This window comes from Salvelinus alpinus, chromosome 1, assembly GCF_045679555.1.
Source record: "Salvelinus alpinus chromosome 1, SLU_Salpinus.1, whole genome shotgun sequence".
In the NCBI taxonomy this organism is placed as follows: domain Eukaryota; kingdom Metazoa; phylum Chordata; class Actinopteri; order Salmoniformes; family Salmonidae; genus Salvelinus; species Salvelinus alpinus.
Genome location: NC_092086.1, coordinates 106,861,966 through 106,881,711, shown reverse-complemented (window position 1 = coordinate 106,881,711; position 19,746 = coordinate 106,861,966). Strand labels below are relative to the sequence as shown.

Here is a 19,746-nt window from a genome sequence, read left to right as displayed (position 1 = left end):
GCTTCAAAGAAACCACTACTAAAGGACACCAATAATAAGAAGTGACTTGCTTGGGCCAAGAAACACGAGCAATGGACATTAGACCGGTGGACATCTGTCCTTTGGTCTGATGAGTCCAAATTGGAGATTTTTTGGTTCCAACCGCTGTGTCTTTGTGAGATGCAGAGTAGGTGAACGGATGATCTCTGCATGTGTGGTTCCCACCGTGAAGCATGGAGGAGGAGTTGTGCTGGTGTGGGGGTGCTTTGCTGGTGCCACTGTCAGTGATTTATTTAGAATTCAAGGCACATTTAACCAGCATGGCTACCACAGCATTCTGCAGCGATACGCCATCCCTTCTGGTTTGCACTTAGTGGGTCTATCATTTGTTTTTCAACACGACAATGACCCAACACACCTCCAGGCTGTGTAAGGGCTATTTGACCAAGAAGTAGAGTGATGGAGTGCTGCATCAGATGACCTGGCGTCCACAATCACCCGACCTCAACCCAATTGAGATGGTTTGGGATGAGTTGGACCGCAGAGTGAAGGAAAATCAGCCATCAGGTGCTCAGCATATGTGGGAACTCCTTCAAGACTATTGGAAAAGCATTCCTCATGAAGCTGGTTGAGAGAATGCCAAGAGTGTTCAAAGCTGTCATCAAGGCAAAGGGTGGCTACTTTGAAAAATCTAACATTTTAAATATATTTAGATTTTTGTTTGACACTTTTTTGGGTTACTACATGATTCCATATGTGTTATTTCATAGTTTTGATGTATTCGCTATTCTTCTACAATGTAGAAAATAGTAAAAATAAAGAAAAACCCTTGAGGTGTGTCCAAACTTTTGACTGGTACTGTAGATAAGGAAATTCACCAGATTTTATGATCACATCATAGGCAGCTACAATGATGGGAAAATAAGTAGCCACATAGACTGATGAAAATGTAGGAGTAGGGGTACTGTTTATTTTTGTACATTTTTATAATGTAAATCAATTATTTTGGGATTCCCATTGGATTTTATATGCAAATTATGTGTATCAAGCCCATTGTGTTCTACAATTATAATAGTCTTTCCCCTAAATACCTCCTCTAGAAAATAAAACGCGGATATGACATTATTCTCTCTTGTTCTGTTTGTCCTCGGGGACTGGAAACCGAAGCAGGGTTTTTATGTACAATAAGCATTAGGTCAAAGGGATTAGATAAACAATGTGATTTGTATTATGGCATTTAGCAACATGAATGAGATTAGGCCTGCAGCTTGGGAAAAATATGACCCCGTTGTAGTTTTACTTGAAAGTGAAACCCTTACAATCTTTCCACAGAATGTTGAAAAATATCTTTATTTAGAAAACCACATTTGAAACAGCAGAGCTTGAATAAAAAATAAGAGAAATACACTGTGTACAAAAAATGTCAACATTTGTATCCAATTTTTTTAATTCACTCAGCTTTATTTTTAGTACTCTTTTATTCACTTAATTTCTTACGATTGTTGTTTTAATGTGAACCTGTCTATCCACGTATATCATGTTTATATGACCAATAAACAGACTTGAACTTGAAAGACTCCTGACAATAAATGAAACGGTGACATGAGGATTTTATAGCAAGTAAGCAAGCTAACATTGTTGAATGCTACTGAACAGCCTTGTTTTATCCCAGATAAATACATGTTAATACAGTTGGATGTTTAGGTATGTTGTCCATAGGCTCCTACATAGCCGCAGGAAGTAGTTTGAGGGTGGGGGTGCTGATACAGACATCTATATCGGTCTGCAAATACAGGACTAGTAAAGCCCCAGTGTACTACTTTTGTGAAGTATTTTTTTGATATATATATAAATAAAAATAAAATATGTATTAATAAATGTTTTATATATATATATTTTGTTCAGGGGGCCTAGAGCACCCTCAGCACCCATTCTTCCCACGGCTACGGGCTCCTGTTCGCTCCATAGCCTCATAGTCCAAAGATTATGGTGTGTTTGACCTAATGATTGGGAACTCGGGTGAAATTCATACAGCGCCCCTGAAACGAAAACAAAATGCAGATTATTTATTCCATTTAAACCTTTCACTTTACCAGGTAAGTTATTAAGAACACATTTTTTACAATAGAGAGCAGTTAGGCTTAAATGTACCTATTGTATTCTACACTTATTAGAAAATGTACAGCAGTACTTCCTTAGCATACACTATATTTCATTACAGTAGTAACACCTCCCCACCCCCACCTCCATATCAGCCTAATCCTCATGAACAGTAGTGCATGGCTGTATCTACTCATTCTCCCCAACATGTATGGACTTGTTTATCTCAGATAAACAAGGTACATCAGTTACAAAATGAGCTCCTAATGGGAGTCGCTCTATACGTGGCATATCATGGACATTTTTGGACAATGCAGAGTTGGTATTTACAATAATTGATCATAATTAAACTCAATTGAGGCAGCCTGTAATGGGTAAGGAGGAGATGGCGAATGGGCCGGCTCATTGACACATCATCAATTTTAGCCAATCAAGCACGAGAGCATAACTGGCTGAACAGACAGTGTAGTAGTAACATAAGACACATGGATAACATATAAAGACATAAGACAGCTGAACATTAAAGTAACGAACCACATGTTCACGTTGATCATGAGACTGTGGTAATGGAGATATACTAAGGGACGTTCTGGCCCTCTTATTTTCTCCATTGTGCTGACAGACTGACCAGACACATGGGCACCTAAAACAATTGGACACACTAGACTTATAGTCTACACATTCCACTAAAAGCACACATACCAGAGAAATATGCCTAAGGCAACTGGACACTAATGATAAGAAGAGACATAGAGTCTGCCAATTCCAATAAGGACATACCAGAGAACATGCTGGGGTATTGAATTAAATACAGGGTTGAGTCATAGGCCTAGAGGATAGATGGACATATATTATTTTTAAGACAAGCATGGGTCTGGCCACTATTATAATTTAACTGAAAGCAGATAATGGGCGTTAGTAGGCGTGAACAAGCAGGAAGCCTGAACTAAAAAGATAATGATGGCAGGAAGAATTAGGGGAAGTATGCTTATTTGCATATGGGGTGGACCCATATGCTATTTATGTATAAATGTTGGAACCGGGGTTGGGAAGCGGTGTGTGTTCCGCGGACATTCCAGATTGCGATACAATTTGTATTAAAAATCATATTTGAGTTCACAACGTTCTTGTAAGAGTTATATTTGAAGTGATTTTCCACGACATAATTGGCGAGCTTGCCAGGAGTGACAGGGACGGGGACGTTCTTGGCTGATGACGGGTTCTTTGGACAATCTAACAAACAGAGGTGGCCACCCAACTATATGAGGTAAGCAAGTTCTTACAATAGTTGAAATGTTTGTGTAGATTGCTTCAGAGTCCTGTCTCAGCGGGAGGAATGTCATGTAGGTCTCTCTCTCAAATTTCCTAAAAAACGATAAAAACGAAAGAACTTTTGAATTCAAATAAATGTGCATGCATGTGTCAGTTTGGGTTTTGTATGAATGCGCATGTCTAGAGATTGAGTGAACTGGAACTGTGAACTTTGCTTGTGTCGGGTGTTTGGCTGGGGGGAGCGGGCATTTGTTCTGGTTGGACTGCTCAAGACAGGTTCATGTGTCTGGTTTGATTGGGGGAGTTGTTCCGTCTGATTCTGCTTGGCCGGGTTCGACCGTATCAGGATCTGTTTTGGGATGTGCGTAAACACACCTCAGTCAACCTGAGCGGGCGACTCGTGTCGGGTGTGTGTGATTCGGACTGCCCCTCTCGTCGGACCATTCATTTTGAGCAGCCTTGTGTGGGCTGATCGGCGCGACTGTTTGTACTCTCTAGTTGAGCGGCTGGGCTCAGGCGCAGGGCTACAATTAGCAGCTCATACGGTCAAAACAGATAATGTAGGTAGAACATCCTGTGATACCTCTTCAATAAAATTAGTAGAAGGAATGCTTGGACAGGTTACTTATGAATAACGGCTCTAAAGATAACAGAGAACTGCATAAATAAGTAGTTAGGAAGCCACGAAACCGCTCTTTAAAAAAGGAACATTTTTAAAAAAGGTCTGCTTGGGTGGGATATTCACGGCAGAATAATCTGTGGGTGAATATTTAGTAGTTAAATAAATATTTCATGGTTACCGCTTTGAAAGAAGGACTGTACGGGTGAAATATTAGGTTGCAGGAAAAACGTTGGCCCGATTGTGCGGCGTTCAACTGCAAAAGTAGCTTATACGGTCAAAGCATAAATCAGTGGTTAAATAAATATTTCATAGTTACCGCTCTGAAAGGAGGACTGTACGGGTGAAATATTAGGTTGTAGGAAAACGTTAGCCCGATTGTGCGGCGTTCAACTGCAAAAGTAGCTTATACGGTCAAAGCATAAATCAGTAGTTAAATAAATATTTCATGGTTACCGCCCCAGAAAGGGGGATTGAACGGATGAATATTTAGAAGGCAGGAAGAACGTTAGCCCGATTGTGCGGCGTTCAAATGCAAAAGAAATCCTGCGAATAAAAAACCGCTCTGTCTAGCTAACAGGGTTTTGTAATTCAGTAGGTCACGCCACAATACTACTCTAATAATAGAAGAAAAGATCAGTATTGGGGGGGGTGAATAGGATATGAAGACAAGCTGATCCGATTAGACAGTAGTCTCGTCATATTGTAGAAATCTTAGCAGTCTAGGCTTATGTAGGAGGAAGTGAATTAAGTCAATAAAGAAAGACTAAGTTGTTTTGAGGTAAAAAACAAAGGGATTGAATGAACAGGTGAAAAATAAAAAGGATGAATGAGAATGTTGTAAGAAATGAGTGGATCTGTGTAAAAATAGAACATTAGGAAAGACAAGTTGTGTGTGTGTAGGCAGAACGTCCAGAAGAGGGAGCTCGCAGCCTTCCTGTGAATAGAGTAGAACGTTGAGGAAGGGTGCTGTTAACTGCTATTAGGCAGAGGGAACGGAATTAAGAAACATCGAAGTAAAATAAGTTGTAATCAAGGATAAAAACACTGATGTGATAAAGTAATAAGCGACCATAGTAGAATTACTAAAAAAAGGTGTCAAAACAAAGAATAAATAAAAATACTTAAAAAGGCGTTAACTTCTTGCAACTATAGGGGGTGCTGTTCCGCATTAGCATATTTGTGTCTCCAAATTAAACTGCCTCGTGCTAAATTCTTGATCGTACAATATGCATATTATTGTTATTATTGGATAGAAAACAGTCTATAGTTTCTATAGGAGTTGAAATTTCGTCTCTGAGTGGTACAGAACAATTTCTACAGCACTTTTCATGACAGGGTTCAGATTTCAGAAATTTTTACCTCTGATCTGGGGTCTGTTTATAAGGCCACAGTGAATGCTATGAAGAAACCGACACTGCCTACGTCTTCCTCTGGGTGTCTGTACGTCATCACGTTTTCAATGAAGTCGGTGGGACGTTCACAGCCATTATAAATGACAAAAATGTACAGAGACCCCTCTTTCTCAACGTGCGCCTCAAGCGTGAAGGCCATCGGACCTGCCTCGTTCCAAATCGTTTTCTAACCAGCAGTATTTCTCCGGTCATGTTTTCAGTCGTTATAGTTGTTAAAAACATCATAATGTAGTGAATTTTAACCGTTTTATATCAATTTATATCCGTTTAGTGCGATTTTGAGGAATTTCTTTGTCGTGCACTCTGAAAGTTTGGACACGTTTTAGAGTGTCGGTCGTTGGTGATGGACATTTCGAAGGACAGAGGACATCTATCGACCAAAAGACGTTTATAACATAGAAAGGATACATTGCCCAAGAATATGATGGAAGATCAGCTCAAAGTAAGCAATATTTAATATGATAAACCGTGTTTCTGTCGAAATATTTTAAACGTATATATCGCCATTTTGTTTGGTATAGCTTCACTTGGCCAACCCTGTATTGAAAAGTAAGGATAATTTTAAAAATGTAAATCAGCGGTTGCATTAAGAACTAATTTGTCTTTCGATTCCTGTCAACCCTGTATTTTTTAGTCAAGTATATGATTAGCTTTTAATTAAACTAGATCACTCTGATAGATGACGTCAGACATATTGAGGCTTGATTTCCTAGTATTTTCATTGTGTAACCACGGTTTTGTATGGCTAAATATGCACCTTTTCGAACAAACTGTATATGTATGTTGTAAAATGATGTTACAGGAGTGTCATCGGAAGAATTCTGAGAAGGTTAGTGAAAAAATTAATATCTTTTGGCGGTGGTTACGTTATAGCGCTCTTTGGCTGGAATCGATGCTCTGGTAACGTTGGAACATGTAGTATGCTAACTTATCGATTTATTGTGTTTTCGCTGAAAAACGCTTAGAAAATCTGAAATATGGTCTGAAATCACAAGAACTGGGTCTTTCCATTGCTATGCTTTGTCTATTTTTATGAAATGTTTTATGATGAGTAAATTGGTCATACACGTTGCTCTATCTAGTAATTCTAGTGGATTTGTGATGGTCGGTGCAATTGTAAACTGTGATTTCTACCTGAAATATGCACTTTTTTCTAACAAAAACTATCCTATACCATGAATATGTTATCAGACTGTCATCTGATGGTTTTTTTTATAGGTTATTGGCTATCAATATCTTAGTTGAGCCGAATTGGTGATAGCACCTGAAGGAGTAAGAAACTGATGGAGTTAGAATAGTGGTGTATTTTGCTAACGTGTTTAGCTAATAGATTTACATATTTTGTCTTCCCTGTAAAACATTTTAAAAATCTGAAATGGTGGCTTTATTCACAAGATCTGTATCTTTCATCTGGTGTCTTGGACTTGTGATTTAATGATATTTAGATGCTACTATCTACTTCTGAAGCTATGCTATCTATGCTAATCAGTGTGTGGGGGGTGGGGGGTGCTCCCGGATCCGGGGTTAGTAGCAATGAAAGGTTAACCGAATAGTATAAATACGGATAGAAAAGTGTGAAACAAAACAGAAAGTAGGAGCGCCAATAAATTGAAATTATACTATAAAGTTAATAATGAATCTAGGTTGGTTAAGATAAATAGTGGAATCCAGGACACATTAAGAATTCGCGTACGGTGTAACAAAGAAAGAGGAAAAAACAGGCCGTCAGACACTCTGTGTCTACAGAAGCTACGGTCTAAAAATAGCCTGATGAGTAGACAGCGGTGCAAAATCGAGTGGCCAGGATAAAAAGGAGACAAGGGGAGGCTTGATACACTAATCAATTGAATATAGGATCAAGCAATAAGGAACATGAAGTAGAGGTAAGAAAGTATAAACAATATAAATAAATAAAGATAAAGATAAGGTATTAAAAAGAAATCATAAAATTGATTAGAACTATAATAAAATGAATAGAACACCAGTAGAGATCTTAGGGGCAAGGCATCCCTTGAGTAAAAAATAAATAATAAAAACTTCAATAAAATGGGAGAAACGCACAAGAAAACTAAATACCAAATGGCCAGCGGTGGGAACGTTGGATGTCTCGGTGTGTGAGGAAATGGAGACACTAATAAAGAACCACAAACCAAATGACAAGAAACAAAAAAGAAGAAATAAACGAGAAAGAGAGAATGAAATACTAAAAATGTTCAAAGAAGAAGGATCTGGTTTGTTAAAAAGCATGAAAACGGCAAGAGAAATGCTGAAGAAAGATGACAAAACAATGAAAATGAAAAATGAATGGATGCCTAACCCCCCACCTTATTTCAATGGACAATTTCCAATGATAAAGGGTCATTTGGATATACAAGGCGAAATAGACTTAACTGATGGAGAAGAAAGGGCTGAGCCTGAAGCAGCATGTGCATCATATTATTCAACAGAAAAGGACCAGAGAAAGACTACAAAAGATTCTAGGATTGAGGGAGATGGCTTCAATTGTTATGGGGGTTTAAGAAAGGCTCTGGCAGCATTAGAAACAGCAAGAGTAGATAAGGAGTTATCAGAAGAAGAAGAGGAAGATAGTGATAGACAATATAGGGACAGACTAGAAGAAGAGGGTCAATTACTTGGACAAAAAATAGATAAGGAATTGGGACTATTAAAGTCAAACCTAGAAGAAAGTAAGAGAAGACTAGAAAAACAAGAAAAAGCTCGGGCCCGCAGCACCAATAAGGACTTAACTGATGAGTTGGTGGAAAACTACCCCAGGGCTCGTAGAGAAGGGTCAAGAAAAGAATCTGGCTTTTATGGAAAACAATGTCCGATTCTGATAAAAGGCGATCAGGGACATTATACGCCATGGGCTACACAGGATTTGGAGGGTTTGGTTGTCCGTCTACCTGATTTACATGAGGGGGCAGGTAAATGGATCAGAACATTTGAAGAACATACAGTGGGGAAATTGCTGGCGGTGGGGGACATAAGGGCACTACTGGCCAGGGTGACGAGCATGCATACTATGGGAGAGATCATGCAGGACGGTGGCATCGATGGTACAGATGGGGGAGTGATAAATGATGGATTACTGTTCGACAGATACAGACCAGCCATCTGGCGTGCTTTAAGAGAAACATATCCAACAAAAGTGGATCCCAAAGCACTAAGAGGTGGAATTATCGGGGACACAGAAAACCCAGCTACCTACCTACATGGACAGTTGAAAAGGTGGAGGATGGAAACAGAGCAAGACCCTGAGGGCAATGAACTAATGACAACTATGTTCCGAAATTCAATAATAGAAGCCATGCCCCAGCCAGTAAGGAGAAGGCTGGAGGATGTGGTGGGACTTACATCAAAACCTTACAGGGAATTCTGTGACTACGTGGTCCATGCAGTAGAGAAACACAGAAAAGATGAACAGAGACAGATAGATCAAGGCAAAGACATTCAGAGAAGACTGACCCTGCTGCAGTTGGATGAACTAACCAACAAAGGGAAAAAGAAAGTCCAGGCTGTCGTCACTACCCCTGGGCCAGAGATGGGAACAATGGCTGCTGTCTCCCCAGGAGAGCCACAGCTGTTCGGCCCTGGTCGGGCTCAAGTGTTACCTGCACCGCCAGTAGTAAATGTGTACACACAGCCCCCGATTTGGAATGGGGGGAAAAAACAACAGAAAACTGTACAATTTGATAAAAGCAAGGGATCTGTAGACTCTCGAGGGCCACCAGGCACCTGTTGGGGATGTAGGCAAACAGGACACAACAGGCGAGAGTGCCCTACACGCCCATGGCAGAATCGGACTGAGGGAAATAGAAATAGTAGATCGCCACCGACGAATAATACCCCAAACTTCCAACAAAATCAGAATGGTTGGAATCAAAATAATGATTGGCGAGGCAACCCTAACCAACCTTCAGGTCCTGTGAACACATGGTCAGGGCCTAATCAACAAAACTAGGGATGCCCAGGGAATCCCAAAGGGGAGGGTCAGTTTCCAATAATAACAACAAGGGCTGATCAAGAACCTATACTGCAGGTTCAAATAGAAAACAGAGGTACACCCATGATGATAGATACTGGAGCTACTTACACATGTGTGAGTCCAAATTATGCCTCTCATCTCCCCATGTCTGGTAAATATGCCAAAACAATAGGATTCTCGGGAAATACGCAGTTAATTCCAATGACCGCTCCAGTTCGGCTAACGACTGATGGTAAATCAGTCACAATTCCAATTTTAGTGTCAGATCACACACCAGTTAATCTATTAGGAAGAGACGCACTATGCAAGTTGGGCTTACAAATTAAATGTTCTCCTGATGGAGTAATAATTGAAAAAACAGGATTACAATTACCGGTGATGGGTACAGAAGGAACGGCTAATGTATATTGGCTAGGAGGCATTGAAGCAGATGTGGATAGAACTGTCAGGAAATGGGGTAAATTCATCCAGGCCCAAATACCTAAAGCAGTTAGAGCTAAATCTGAATATCATTGCACAATGCAATTTGACCCACATCTGGACCCATTGCTTGAACAACTTTGGGTTATGGGGGCATATGGAAGGAAAGCACCAATAATGTCTCAAATTATAGTTATTGGAAAGCAGGGAGCCGCAATGGATGTGATGGATGGAGACGGGTCTGAATTTGTGAAGACATGGTTCAATGTCTCTGACTCTGTTCCTCACATTACATTACTGGTAAATCAGGGTTATACATCTAAAGATCTAGGATCGATGATGAAGGAAGTTGGGAAACAGAAGTGGGATAAAACTGACAATCCACTAATCTTTCATTCAAAGGATAAATCATTCATCAAAATAGTTACCACTACTATGTTGATTGGTGATCCAAGGGAGGTAGAGGTTAGTGCAGGCCAGCAGGTAGTGTTAGGTGAAGGAATAGGATTAATCAGTGAACTTAGAGCAGAAATGGAGAAAACCATACCAACTGAGGTATGGTCGCAACACGATACAGACGTAGGACTAGTTAAATCTGCTAGTCCCGTTTCTGTCAAAATAAAACCTAATGCCATACTTCCATGGAAAACCCAGTATCCTATGAAGCCTGAGGCTGAAGAAGGAATTAGATTGACTATAGAAGGACTGCTCAGGGCAGGAGTATTGATAGAGATGCCCAGTGATTGCAATACACCCTTGCTACCTGTTCTTAAAGCCGATGGTAAAAAATGGAGACTGGTCCATGATCTAAGAGCTGTTAACGATATAGTGCAGGATTGTCCTGCTGAAGTCCCAAACCCTCACACACTGCTGACCAATGTTCCCCCGGAGGCCAAATACTTCACGGTTATTGACCTATGTGGAGCGTTTTTTAGTATACCCCTGGCGGAGGAGTGCAGACATTTGTTTGCATTTAGATATAGGGGCAAAACTCTGTCTTATACTAGGACCCCACAGGGTTTTAAGGATAGTCCACATTTTTTCAATCAGATATTGAGAGCAGACCTGGAAGAATTAATGTTAGATGGCACACTGATCCAATATGTGGATGACCTGTTGATCTGTGCCTCAACTTTGGAACAATGTCATTCTGACTCACTAAAAGTACTGCAACGCTTAGCAGAAGGAGGACACAAAGTCTCTAAAACAAAACTACAGTACTGTCAACCTCAGGTTGAGTATTTAGGCAGAACAATAGCTCATGGAACTAAAGCAATAGCTCCTGGACAGCTAGAGGGTATTAGCAAGGCACCGTTACCACAAACGGTAGCTCAAATGATGACCTTTTTGGGAATGACTGGATTTAGTTCTGATTGGATTGAAGAGTATGTAGTTAAAACAGCTCCTCTGAGAGATATGATGAAAGAAGCTGGACAGCTTAATCTAAGAGCAAGACTAGATTGGAACACTGATGCGTTGGTTGCATTTGAAACACTTAAAACAGAAATGCAAACAGCACCAGCTCTAGCCACCCCAGATTACACTAAACCATTCTTGTTATACGTCGCAAACAGGTGCAACAATTATGCAGCAGCTGTTCTTATGCAAGAAACGTGTAGTGGTAGGAAGAAACAACCTATTGCTTATTATAGCTCTAAATTGGATCCGGTAGCTCAGGGATACCCACCGTGTTATCAGGGATTAGCAGCATTGCATTATGCATATGACAAAGCATCAACTATAACCATGGGGTATCCGGTAATTATCAGCACTCATCATAAAATAGTGGAGTTGATAGAACAGGGTAAATTTGTGTTAACTAATGCAAGGACGATGGATTATATGAGCTTACTCACGTACCCAGACGTTCTCATTAAAAGATGTAACACTGTGAATCCAGCAGAAAGGATTCCATTTGATTTTGAAGGAGAAGCACATGATTGTGTAGCCGAGGCTTTAATATTTACCAAACTACGTCCAGACTTAGAATCAATTCCATTAATAGGTCAAGAGGGATATGACCTGGAAAGTTACTTTGTAGATGGTTCTTGTTTTAAAGATTATACAGGTACTCATGCAGGGTTTGCGGTAGTTAAGCAAAAGGGGAAAGCTTTCACTGAGGAAATATTAGAGCATTGTCCTCAGCCTTGTTCTGCCCAGCTAGCTGAATTACAGGCTCTGACTGCAGCATGTGGGCTAGGAAGAGGTAAAACAGTTAATATCTATACTGATTCCGCTTACGCACACGGCGTATGTCATTTGTTTGGTGCTGTCTGGAAACAGAGAGGATTTCGAAAGAGTGATGGAACTCCCATCCAACATCATGCTCAAATTGTTAAATTAATGACAGCATTAATGTATCCTCGGAAATTAGCTATAATCAAGTGTCAAGCGCACAAAAAAGGTAATGATTTTGTAATTAGGGGCAATAATGCAGCGGATGAAGCTGCCAAAAGAGCATCCAAATGCATTGTTCCAATTCTCATTGCACCATTAATGGACATGGTTGCTATTGCACCTATTACATCTCCGGCTGAGCTAATTCAAATTCAGGCTCGTGCTGGAATTACTGAACAGAATACCTGGCTACAGAGGGGGGCCTCTGTAGATAGACATGGGATATGGAGAACACATGATGGTGCCATATTAGCCACCACCACTCTACTGACGCTACTTATTAATGATGCACATGATGTTGATCATTGTGCAAGGGGGGAGGTGATAAGAAAAATCAAAAAACAAGGTTTTTGGTCACCTTATCTACAGGCAACAGTAGATGAGATTTTGTCAAAATGTGAAATATGTGCAAAAAACAACATACGTAAAGGTATAGCTACGCCTATAGGTCACATACCGGTTCCAGAAGGCCCGTTTAGACATATTGTGATGGACTATGTAGACATGATAAAACCTATAAGGGGTAAAAGGTACATGTTAGTTATCATAGACAGGTTCAGCAGATGGGTAGAAGCAGTACCATCAGTGGATCAGGGGTCAGGAACAGTGATAAAATTCTTATCAACAGAAGTAATTCCCAGATTCGGGATTCCGTCTGAAATTAGCTCAGACAATGGTTCAGCGTTTATACAAAAAGTTGTAAAAACAATAATACAGCAGCTAAGGATGAAACAAAGGCTGGGATGTGTCTATCATCCCCAATCGCAGGGGATGGTTGAGAGAGTTAACGGTTTTCTGAAAAACAAGATAACAAAGATTTGTAGATCTACAGGGCTTAATTGGGTGGATGCTTTACCGCTTGCACTAATGAGTTGCCGCATGGAAACTAACAGAAACACGCATCTATCGCCGCATGAAATGCTTACGGGTCGACCCATGCCTATACCAATGTTAGGAGGATTGTATAAAGGTCCCTCCTTGGATATATTGCAAAGTGAATTAAAATCGTATGTGATGTATCTAACCAAAATACACAAAGCTATATATTCACAGGAGAAAAAGACGGTGCCGGAGCCTGGACCTGAAGGACCTCTCCCAGTGATACCAGGAGATCTGGTCTACGTTCGAGTGTTCCGAAGGAAGTGGGATCAGCCGAGGAGAGAAGGACCCTACGAGGTGGCAACAGCCACAAAAACAGCAGTCCAGGTGAAAGGAAGCAAGACGTGGTATCATCTAAACCACTGCACACGAGTCCCAACAGAGAAAAGGATACAACCACATAGAGATGAGAACACAGAGGATGCTGATACACCAGGCGGGAGCCCGGAGGGAGCAGGAGCAGAGGAAACGATCAAAACACCAGGGAGGAGTCAAGAAAATGGCAGACCAGATACAAGCCAAGATACGACGAGTGCATCAATTAAAGATCTCAGAAGAAGTACCAGGGGAAAACAGTCTAAACAGGAAAGGGACAAACAACCAAAGCTTCCTCAGGTATGGTCAGAGAGCCCAGAAATGGGGGGGAGTAACATGCCTGCTACTCCTGATGACATACCTGCTGTGGCAGACCTCTTTGATAGAAGCCCTCCACAATGGGATCCCGAAGTACCACCTGCAGAATGGGAACATCTCTTCCCTGAAATTGATACCCTTCCAGATGAAAGCCCAGTCCGGCCTGAGGAGGGAGCCTCAGGGGAAGAAAGAGGAAGAGAAGCCTCACAAGAGAGGGAAGGGGATTTCCCCACAATTGACTTTTCAACTCTTGAAGGGTCCCCCTAACAAACAATTGAAGTTAGAACGGCAGAAGAAAGACATTGACATAGCAAAAATAATAATGAACACTAGTACAGTAACAACAGACTCACACACAATCAAGAAGTATGGTGGAAGCAGGAAGAGAAGAGAGGAATCAGCCGAACAATTAAAAAAGACTGACAAGGTTAGAATCTCTGTTCCACCTCAACTCATAACTGAAACAGGAGAACAGAAGACAATCTCAATCAAAAGGATCAGGCCTCTACCTGAGATTGCATTCTGTGGATGGACACATCACCAAACAAAGGGAGAAGTCATTTGGGACCCAAAAGGATGTGACCTGACATTAACCAAAGAAGTAGACGAGTGGGTGCTCACCATGAATCAGATTGAACCAGTTGAAGGTGAAGACTTAATAGTTGAAATAACGAGAACCAGATTGACCAAAGGGAGTAGCACCACAGTCATTAGAATTGGTCCTACGCCAATACCTAAACAGGAAGAACCGGTGATAACTAAAACGACAACAACAGTGGAAACTGCTGCAAGGATTATAGCGGTTACTACCAAGGTACCATCCATTGCTATTAACAAGCAGTCCAATGTACCCACAAAGAAACCTGAGGCATCAGAACCAAAAGGGTTTTTTACTGGCATTTGGAACTTTCTGAAAAACACTAACAATCTGCCTCGAGAAAAGGACAATGTGACACCAACTGATGCTTTAACCCCAGAACTATACAAGGACAAATCATTGAAGAAATTAGTAGGAAATGAATGGTATGAATGGGCTCAATATACAGCAATGAAATTAAAATTGACAAATTGCTTACTATGTGCACCCTCTCCGCTGACAGAATTAGTGGTGGTACCAAGTCCTTATGATTACAAGGACTGTGCTGATTTTAATAAGAACTTTTGTCATTTGAGTAGACCAGAAAGGCCTTATTGCCCAGCTGAATGTTTGTCATATTTGGGTAATCCATATTATCATCAGTATTACAATCAAACTGGTTGGGGAAAGTGGTGTAAAGAATTGGATATAAGGATGGAAGTACAGAAGCTAGAGGTCCCACATAAATATCGGATAGATTATCAACAAACATATGAATGTTTTAACAGCACAAAAGGACAGAATGGGATGGGGAAGTTTAAAGGTCAATGCGAGATCACATGGCACTTAACTACGGATACCACATGGAATGCAAACACTCCAAGAAGGGCTACTTATCAAGCAGCTGGAAGTTGGGTGGGAAAAATAGTTATTCATGATAGTTGTCAAAATCAAACTCTAGCACTACCCTTAATTGCACCATATGAAGAACAGACCAAGGTAGTTGCAGATTTCTTCTGGATATGTGGGGGAAAGAGATTAAGGGCAACATTGCCAAAGGGATGGACAGGTCTCTGTGCAAGAGTTAGGTTGATTCAACAGATAACTATCACTGAATGGGATCCTAGTGATGCTAGGCAACTAAATACTAAAAATAGAGTAAAAAGAGAATATGAGTCTGATCCCAAGGTCTATTTGGATGCAATAGGCCAACCTAGAGGTGTTCCTAACGAGTACAAAGCAAGAGATGAGATTAAATCAGGATTTGAATCTATCTTTTTGTGGATAACACCTAATAAGAATTTAGAGTGGATTAATTATATTTACTATAACCAACAGAGATTTATTAACTATACCGACTCGGCTCTAACAGCGTTGGGGGAACAGGTACAGGCTACCAGTAAAATGACTTGGCAAAACAGACAGGCTCTTAATTGGCTATTAGCGGAGAAGGGTGGAGTTTGTGTTATGTTTGGAGATGATTGTTGCACTTTTCTTCCCAATAACACTGCGCCTAATGGATCCTTCGCAATCGCTATGGCTAAACTTAAAGGTTTACGAGCAGAGGTTAAGGCAAATGCTGGGTTTGACTCTCATGTTTGGGATTGGTTGGATCTAACATTAGGAAAGTGGGGAGCTATGTTTGCTAGGATGGCTATTGTGTTGGGAGGAGGGTTATTGGCTCTGGGTATTGTATTTTGTTGTGTTTTACCCTTGGTAAAATCACTTGTGGTCCAGACAACAGTTAAACAGATGTCTGTAAGGAGTGCTGACCCTCCAGTGATAATTAATCCTGTACCTGGGAGCCCAGGCCATTATACCAATAAATATGGAAAGCTTTGCAATGCGGTTGGTGGACCTCTGGACTGCCCCTTTGGCAATCCAAACTGTCTCTATGGAGTGATGCCGGGAGGTGGTTATGCTTGCCATGATTTCAGTAAGGATGGTCTACCTGTATATGCTGTATTCCCAAATTCAGACGAATGTCTACTGGTACATGTCCACAAAGAGTGTCATTTGCGCCGTAAGTGCAAGTGGTGCACAAAATTTAATGTGGAAGGCCATGACCATCACGGAGACCCCGTGTTTTGCGCAAAATGTCAAAGAGGTGATTGTAGAATCTGTCAGGATGAGGACTGTGCTCCTATGTAAGGATTTTAGTATATCTATTTTTGTTTAAGGCCTTGTGTTTTTGTATGTTTGGTTGAATTTTTAGATATGTATATCAATGAATATATATATGGTTTCCTTTAATTAAAGCTAGTTATGCCTTCTAAAAACTAGGTTAATTTCAAAAACATGTTAGGTAACAAAGGGTATTCCGGTTACAAGTGTCTATGGACCATGTCCTTAATCTTCTAAACAAAGGTTGATATCATTGATATCACTTTATTAGAGAGGTGTCTGCAAGGGAGGATCATGTTGAAATGCTTAAATTTAGAATGATGTTGTGTCAATTTTCTTTTGTAACTGCATGTAGGTCTTTTATTTTTTCCTTATTCATTTATTATTATACTCCTTGTATTATTTTTGATTTTCACATAACTGAGATAACCTCAGGCAAGGCTATTTACCTACACGCTCATGCTTCATCAAATATGTAATATTTTATCCTTATATTTTTATACCAAATTTGTTCTTTTACTCTTATGAATATTGGAGATGTTTGGTCTAGTTGGTTTTCTTTAATGTTTCTGATTGGATCTTTTACTCCTATTTCACATTGGAGATGTTTGGTCTAGTTGGTTTATATGCTTCACTTTGTTTTTATTTTTTGTATTTTCTTGTTTATCATAGGTATTTTCATTTACTATCCCAAAGTCTTATTTGTATCATTTATGTGGCTAAATAGCCCCAGAGGGGGGATTGTAGTAGTAACATAAGACACATGGATAACATATAAAGACATAAGACAGCTGAACATTAAAGTAACGAACCACATGTTCACGTTGATCATGAGACTGTGGTAATGGAGATATACTAAGGGACGTTCTGGCCCTCTTATTTTCTCCATTGTGCTGACAGACTGACCAGACACATGGGCACCTAAAACAATTGGACACACTAGACTTATAGTCTACACATTCCACTAAAAGCACACATACCAGAGAAATATGCCTAAGGCAACTGGACACTAATGATAAGAAGAGACATAGAGTCTGCCAATTCCAATAAGGACATACCAGAGAACATGCTGGGGTATTGAATTAAATACAGGGTTGAGTCATAGGCCTAGAGGATAGATGGACATATATTATTTTTAAGACAAGCATGGGTCTGGCCACTATTATAATTTAACTGAAAGCAGATAATGGGCGTTAGTAGGCGTGAACAAGCAGGAAGCCTGAACTAAAAAGATAATGATGGCAGGAAGAATTAGGGGAAGTATGCTTATTTGCATATGGGGTGGACCCATATGCTATTTATGTATAAATGTTGGAACCGGGGTTGGGAAGCGGTGTGTGTTCCGCGGACATTCCAGATTGCGATACAATTTGTATTAAAAATCATATTTGAGTTCACAACGTTCTTGTAAGAGTTATATTTGAAGTGATTTTCCACGACAACAGCCACTCCCATTCTGTCAAAAAGGGAGCCCCCATCATTATCCCAGGCGAGTATAGAGCAGGTACAGTGCCATGCAAAAGTATTCATCCCCCTTGGTGTTTTTCCTATTTTGTTGCATTACAACCTGTAATTTAAATTGATTTTTATTTGGATTTCATGTAATGGACATACACAAAATAGTACAAAATGGTGAAGTGAAATGAAAAAAAATCCCTTGTTTCAAAAAATTCTCGAAAAATATAAAACAGAAAAGTGATGCGTGCATATGTATTCAACCCCTTTGCTACGAAGCCCCTAAATAAGATCTGTTGCAACCAATTACCTTCAAAAATCACATAATTAGTTAAATAAAGTCCACCTGTGTGCAATCTAAGTGTCACATGATCTGTCACATGATCTCAGTATATATACACCTGTATATATACACCTATATACATCTCAGTATATATACACTGAAAGGCCCCAAAGTCTGCAACACCACTAAGCAAGGGGCACCACCAAGCAAGCGGCACCATAAAGACCAAGGAGACTTTGAACATCCCACAGAGCACCATTAAATCGATTATTAAAAAATGGAAAGAATATGGCACCACAACAAACCTGCCAAAACTCATGGACCAGGCAAGGAGGGCATTAATCAGAGAGGCAACAAAGAGACCAAAGATAACCGTGAAGGAGCTGCAAAGCTCCACAGCGGAGATTGGAGTATCTGTCCATAGGACCACGTTAAGCCGGTACACTCCACAGAGCCGGGCTTTACGGAAGAGTATCCAGAAAAAAGCCATTGCTTAAAGGAAAAAATAAGCAAACACGTTTGGTGTTCGCCATAAGGCATGTGGGAGACTCCCCAAACATATGGAAGAAGGGACTCTGATCAGATATCAGATGAGACTAAAATTGAGCTTTTTGGCCATCAAGGAAAACGCTATGTCTGGCGCAAACCCAACACCTCTCATCAAATCAAATCAAAGGTTATTTGTCAAGTGCGCCGAATATAACAGGTGTAGACCTTACAGTGAAATGCTTACTTATAGGCTCTAACCAATAGTGCAAAAAAGGTGTTAGGTGAACAATAGGTAAGTAAAGAAATAAAACAACAGTAAAAAGACAGGCTATATACAGTAGCGAGGCTATAAAAGTAGCGACGCTACATACAGACACCGGTTAGTCAGGCTGATTGAGGTAGTATGTACATGTAGATATGGTTAAAGTGACTATGCATATATGATGAACAGAGAGTAACAGTAGCGTAAAAGAGGGGTTGGCGGGTGGTGGGTGGCGGGACACAATGCAGATAGCCTGGTTAGCCAAAGTGCGGGAGCACTGGTTGGTCGGCCCAATTGAAGTAATATGTACATGAATGTATAGTTAAAGTGACTATGCATATATGATAAACAGAGAGTAGCAGCAGCACCCCGAGAACACCATCCCCACAGTGAAGCATGGTGGTGGCAGCATCATTCTGTGGGGATGTTTTCATCGGCAGGGACTGGGAAACTGGTCAGAATTGAAGGAATGATGGATGGTGCTAAATAAAGGGAAATTCTTGAGGGAAACCTGTTTCAGTCTTCCAGAGATATGAGACTGGGACGGAGGTTCACCTTCCAGCAGGACAATGACCCTAAGCATACTGCTAAAGCAACACTTGAGTGGTTTAAGGTGAAACGTTTAAATGTCTTGGAATGGCCTAGTCAAAGCCCAGACCTCAATCCAATTGAGAATCTGTGGTATGACTTAAAGATTGCTGTACACCGGCGGAACCCATCCAACTTGAAGGAGCTGGAGCAGTTTTGCCTTGAAGAATGGGCAAAAATCCCAGTGGCTAGATGTGCCAAGCTTATAGAGACATACCCAAGAGACTTGCAGCTGTAATTGCTGCAAAAGGTGGCTCTACAAAGTA

At 40.5% G+C, this 19,746-nt stretch overlaps 1 protein-coding gene across 1 annotated transcript in view; it reads right to left on the bottom strand.

Moving 5' to 3' along the window:
- Positions 1-1,310: 1,310 nt before the first annotated feature.
- Positions 1,311-19,746, bottom strand: part of LOC139537982 (anthrax toxin receptor 2-like) — a 30,803-nt gene continuing 12,367 nt past the window's right edge. Inside the window, exon 17 of the mRNA XM_071339915.1 lies at positions 1,311-2,018. Within this exon, the coding sequence (XP_071196016.1) occupies positions 1,980-2,018 (39 nt within the window). The 3' untranslated portion in view covers positions 1,311-1,979. The remainder of the gene's footprint in view (positions 2,019-19,746) is intronic.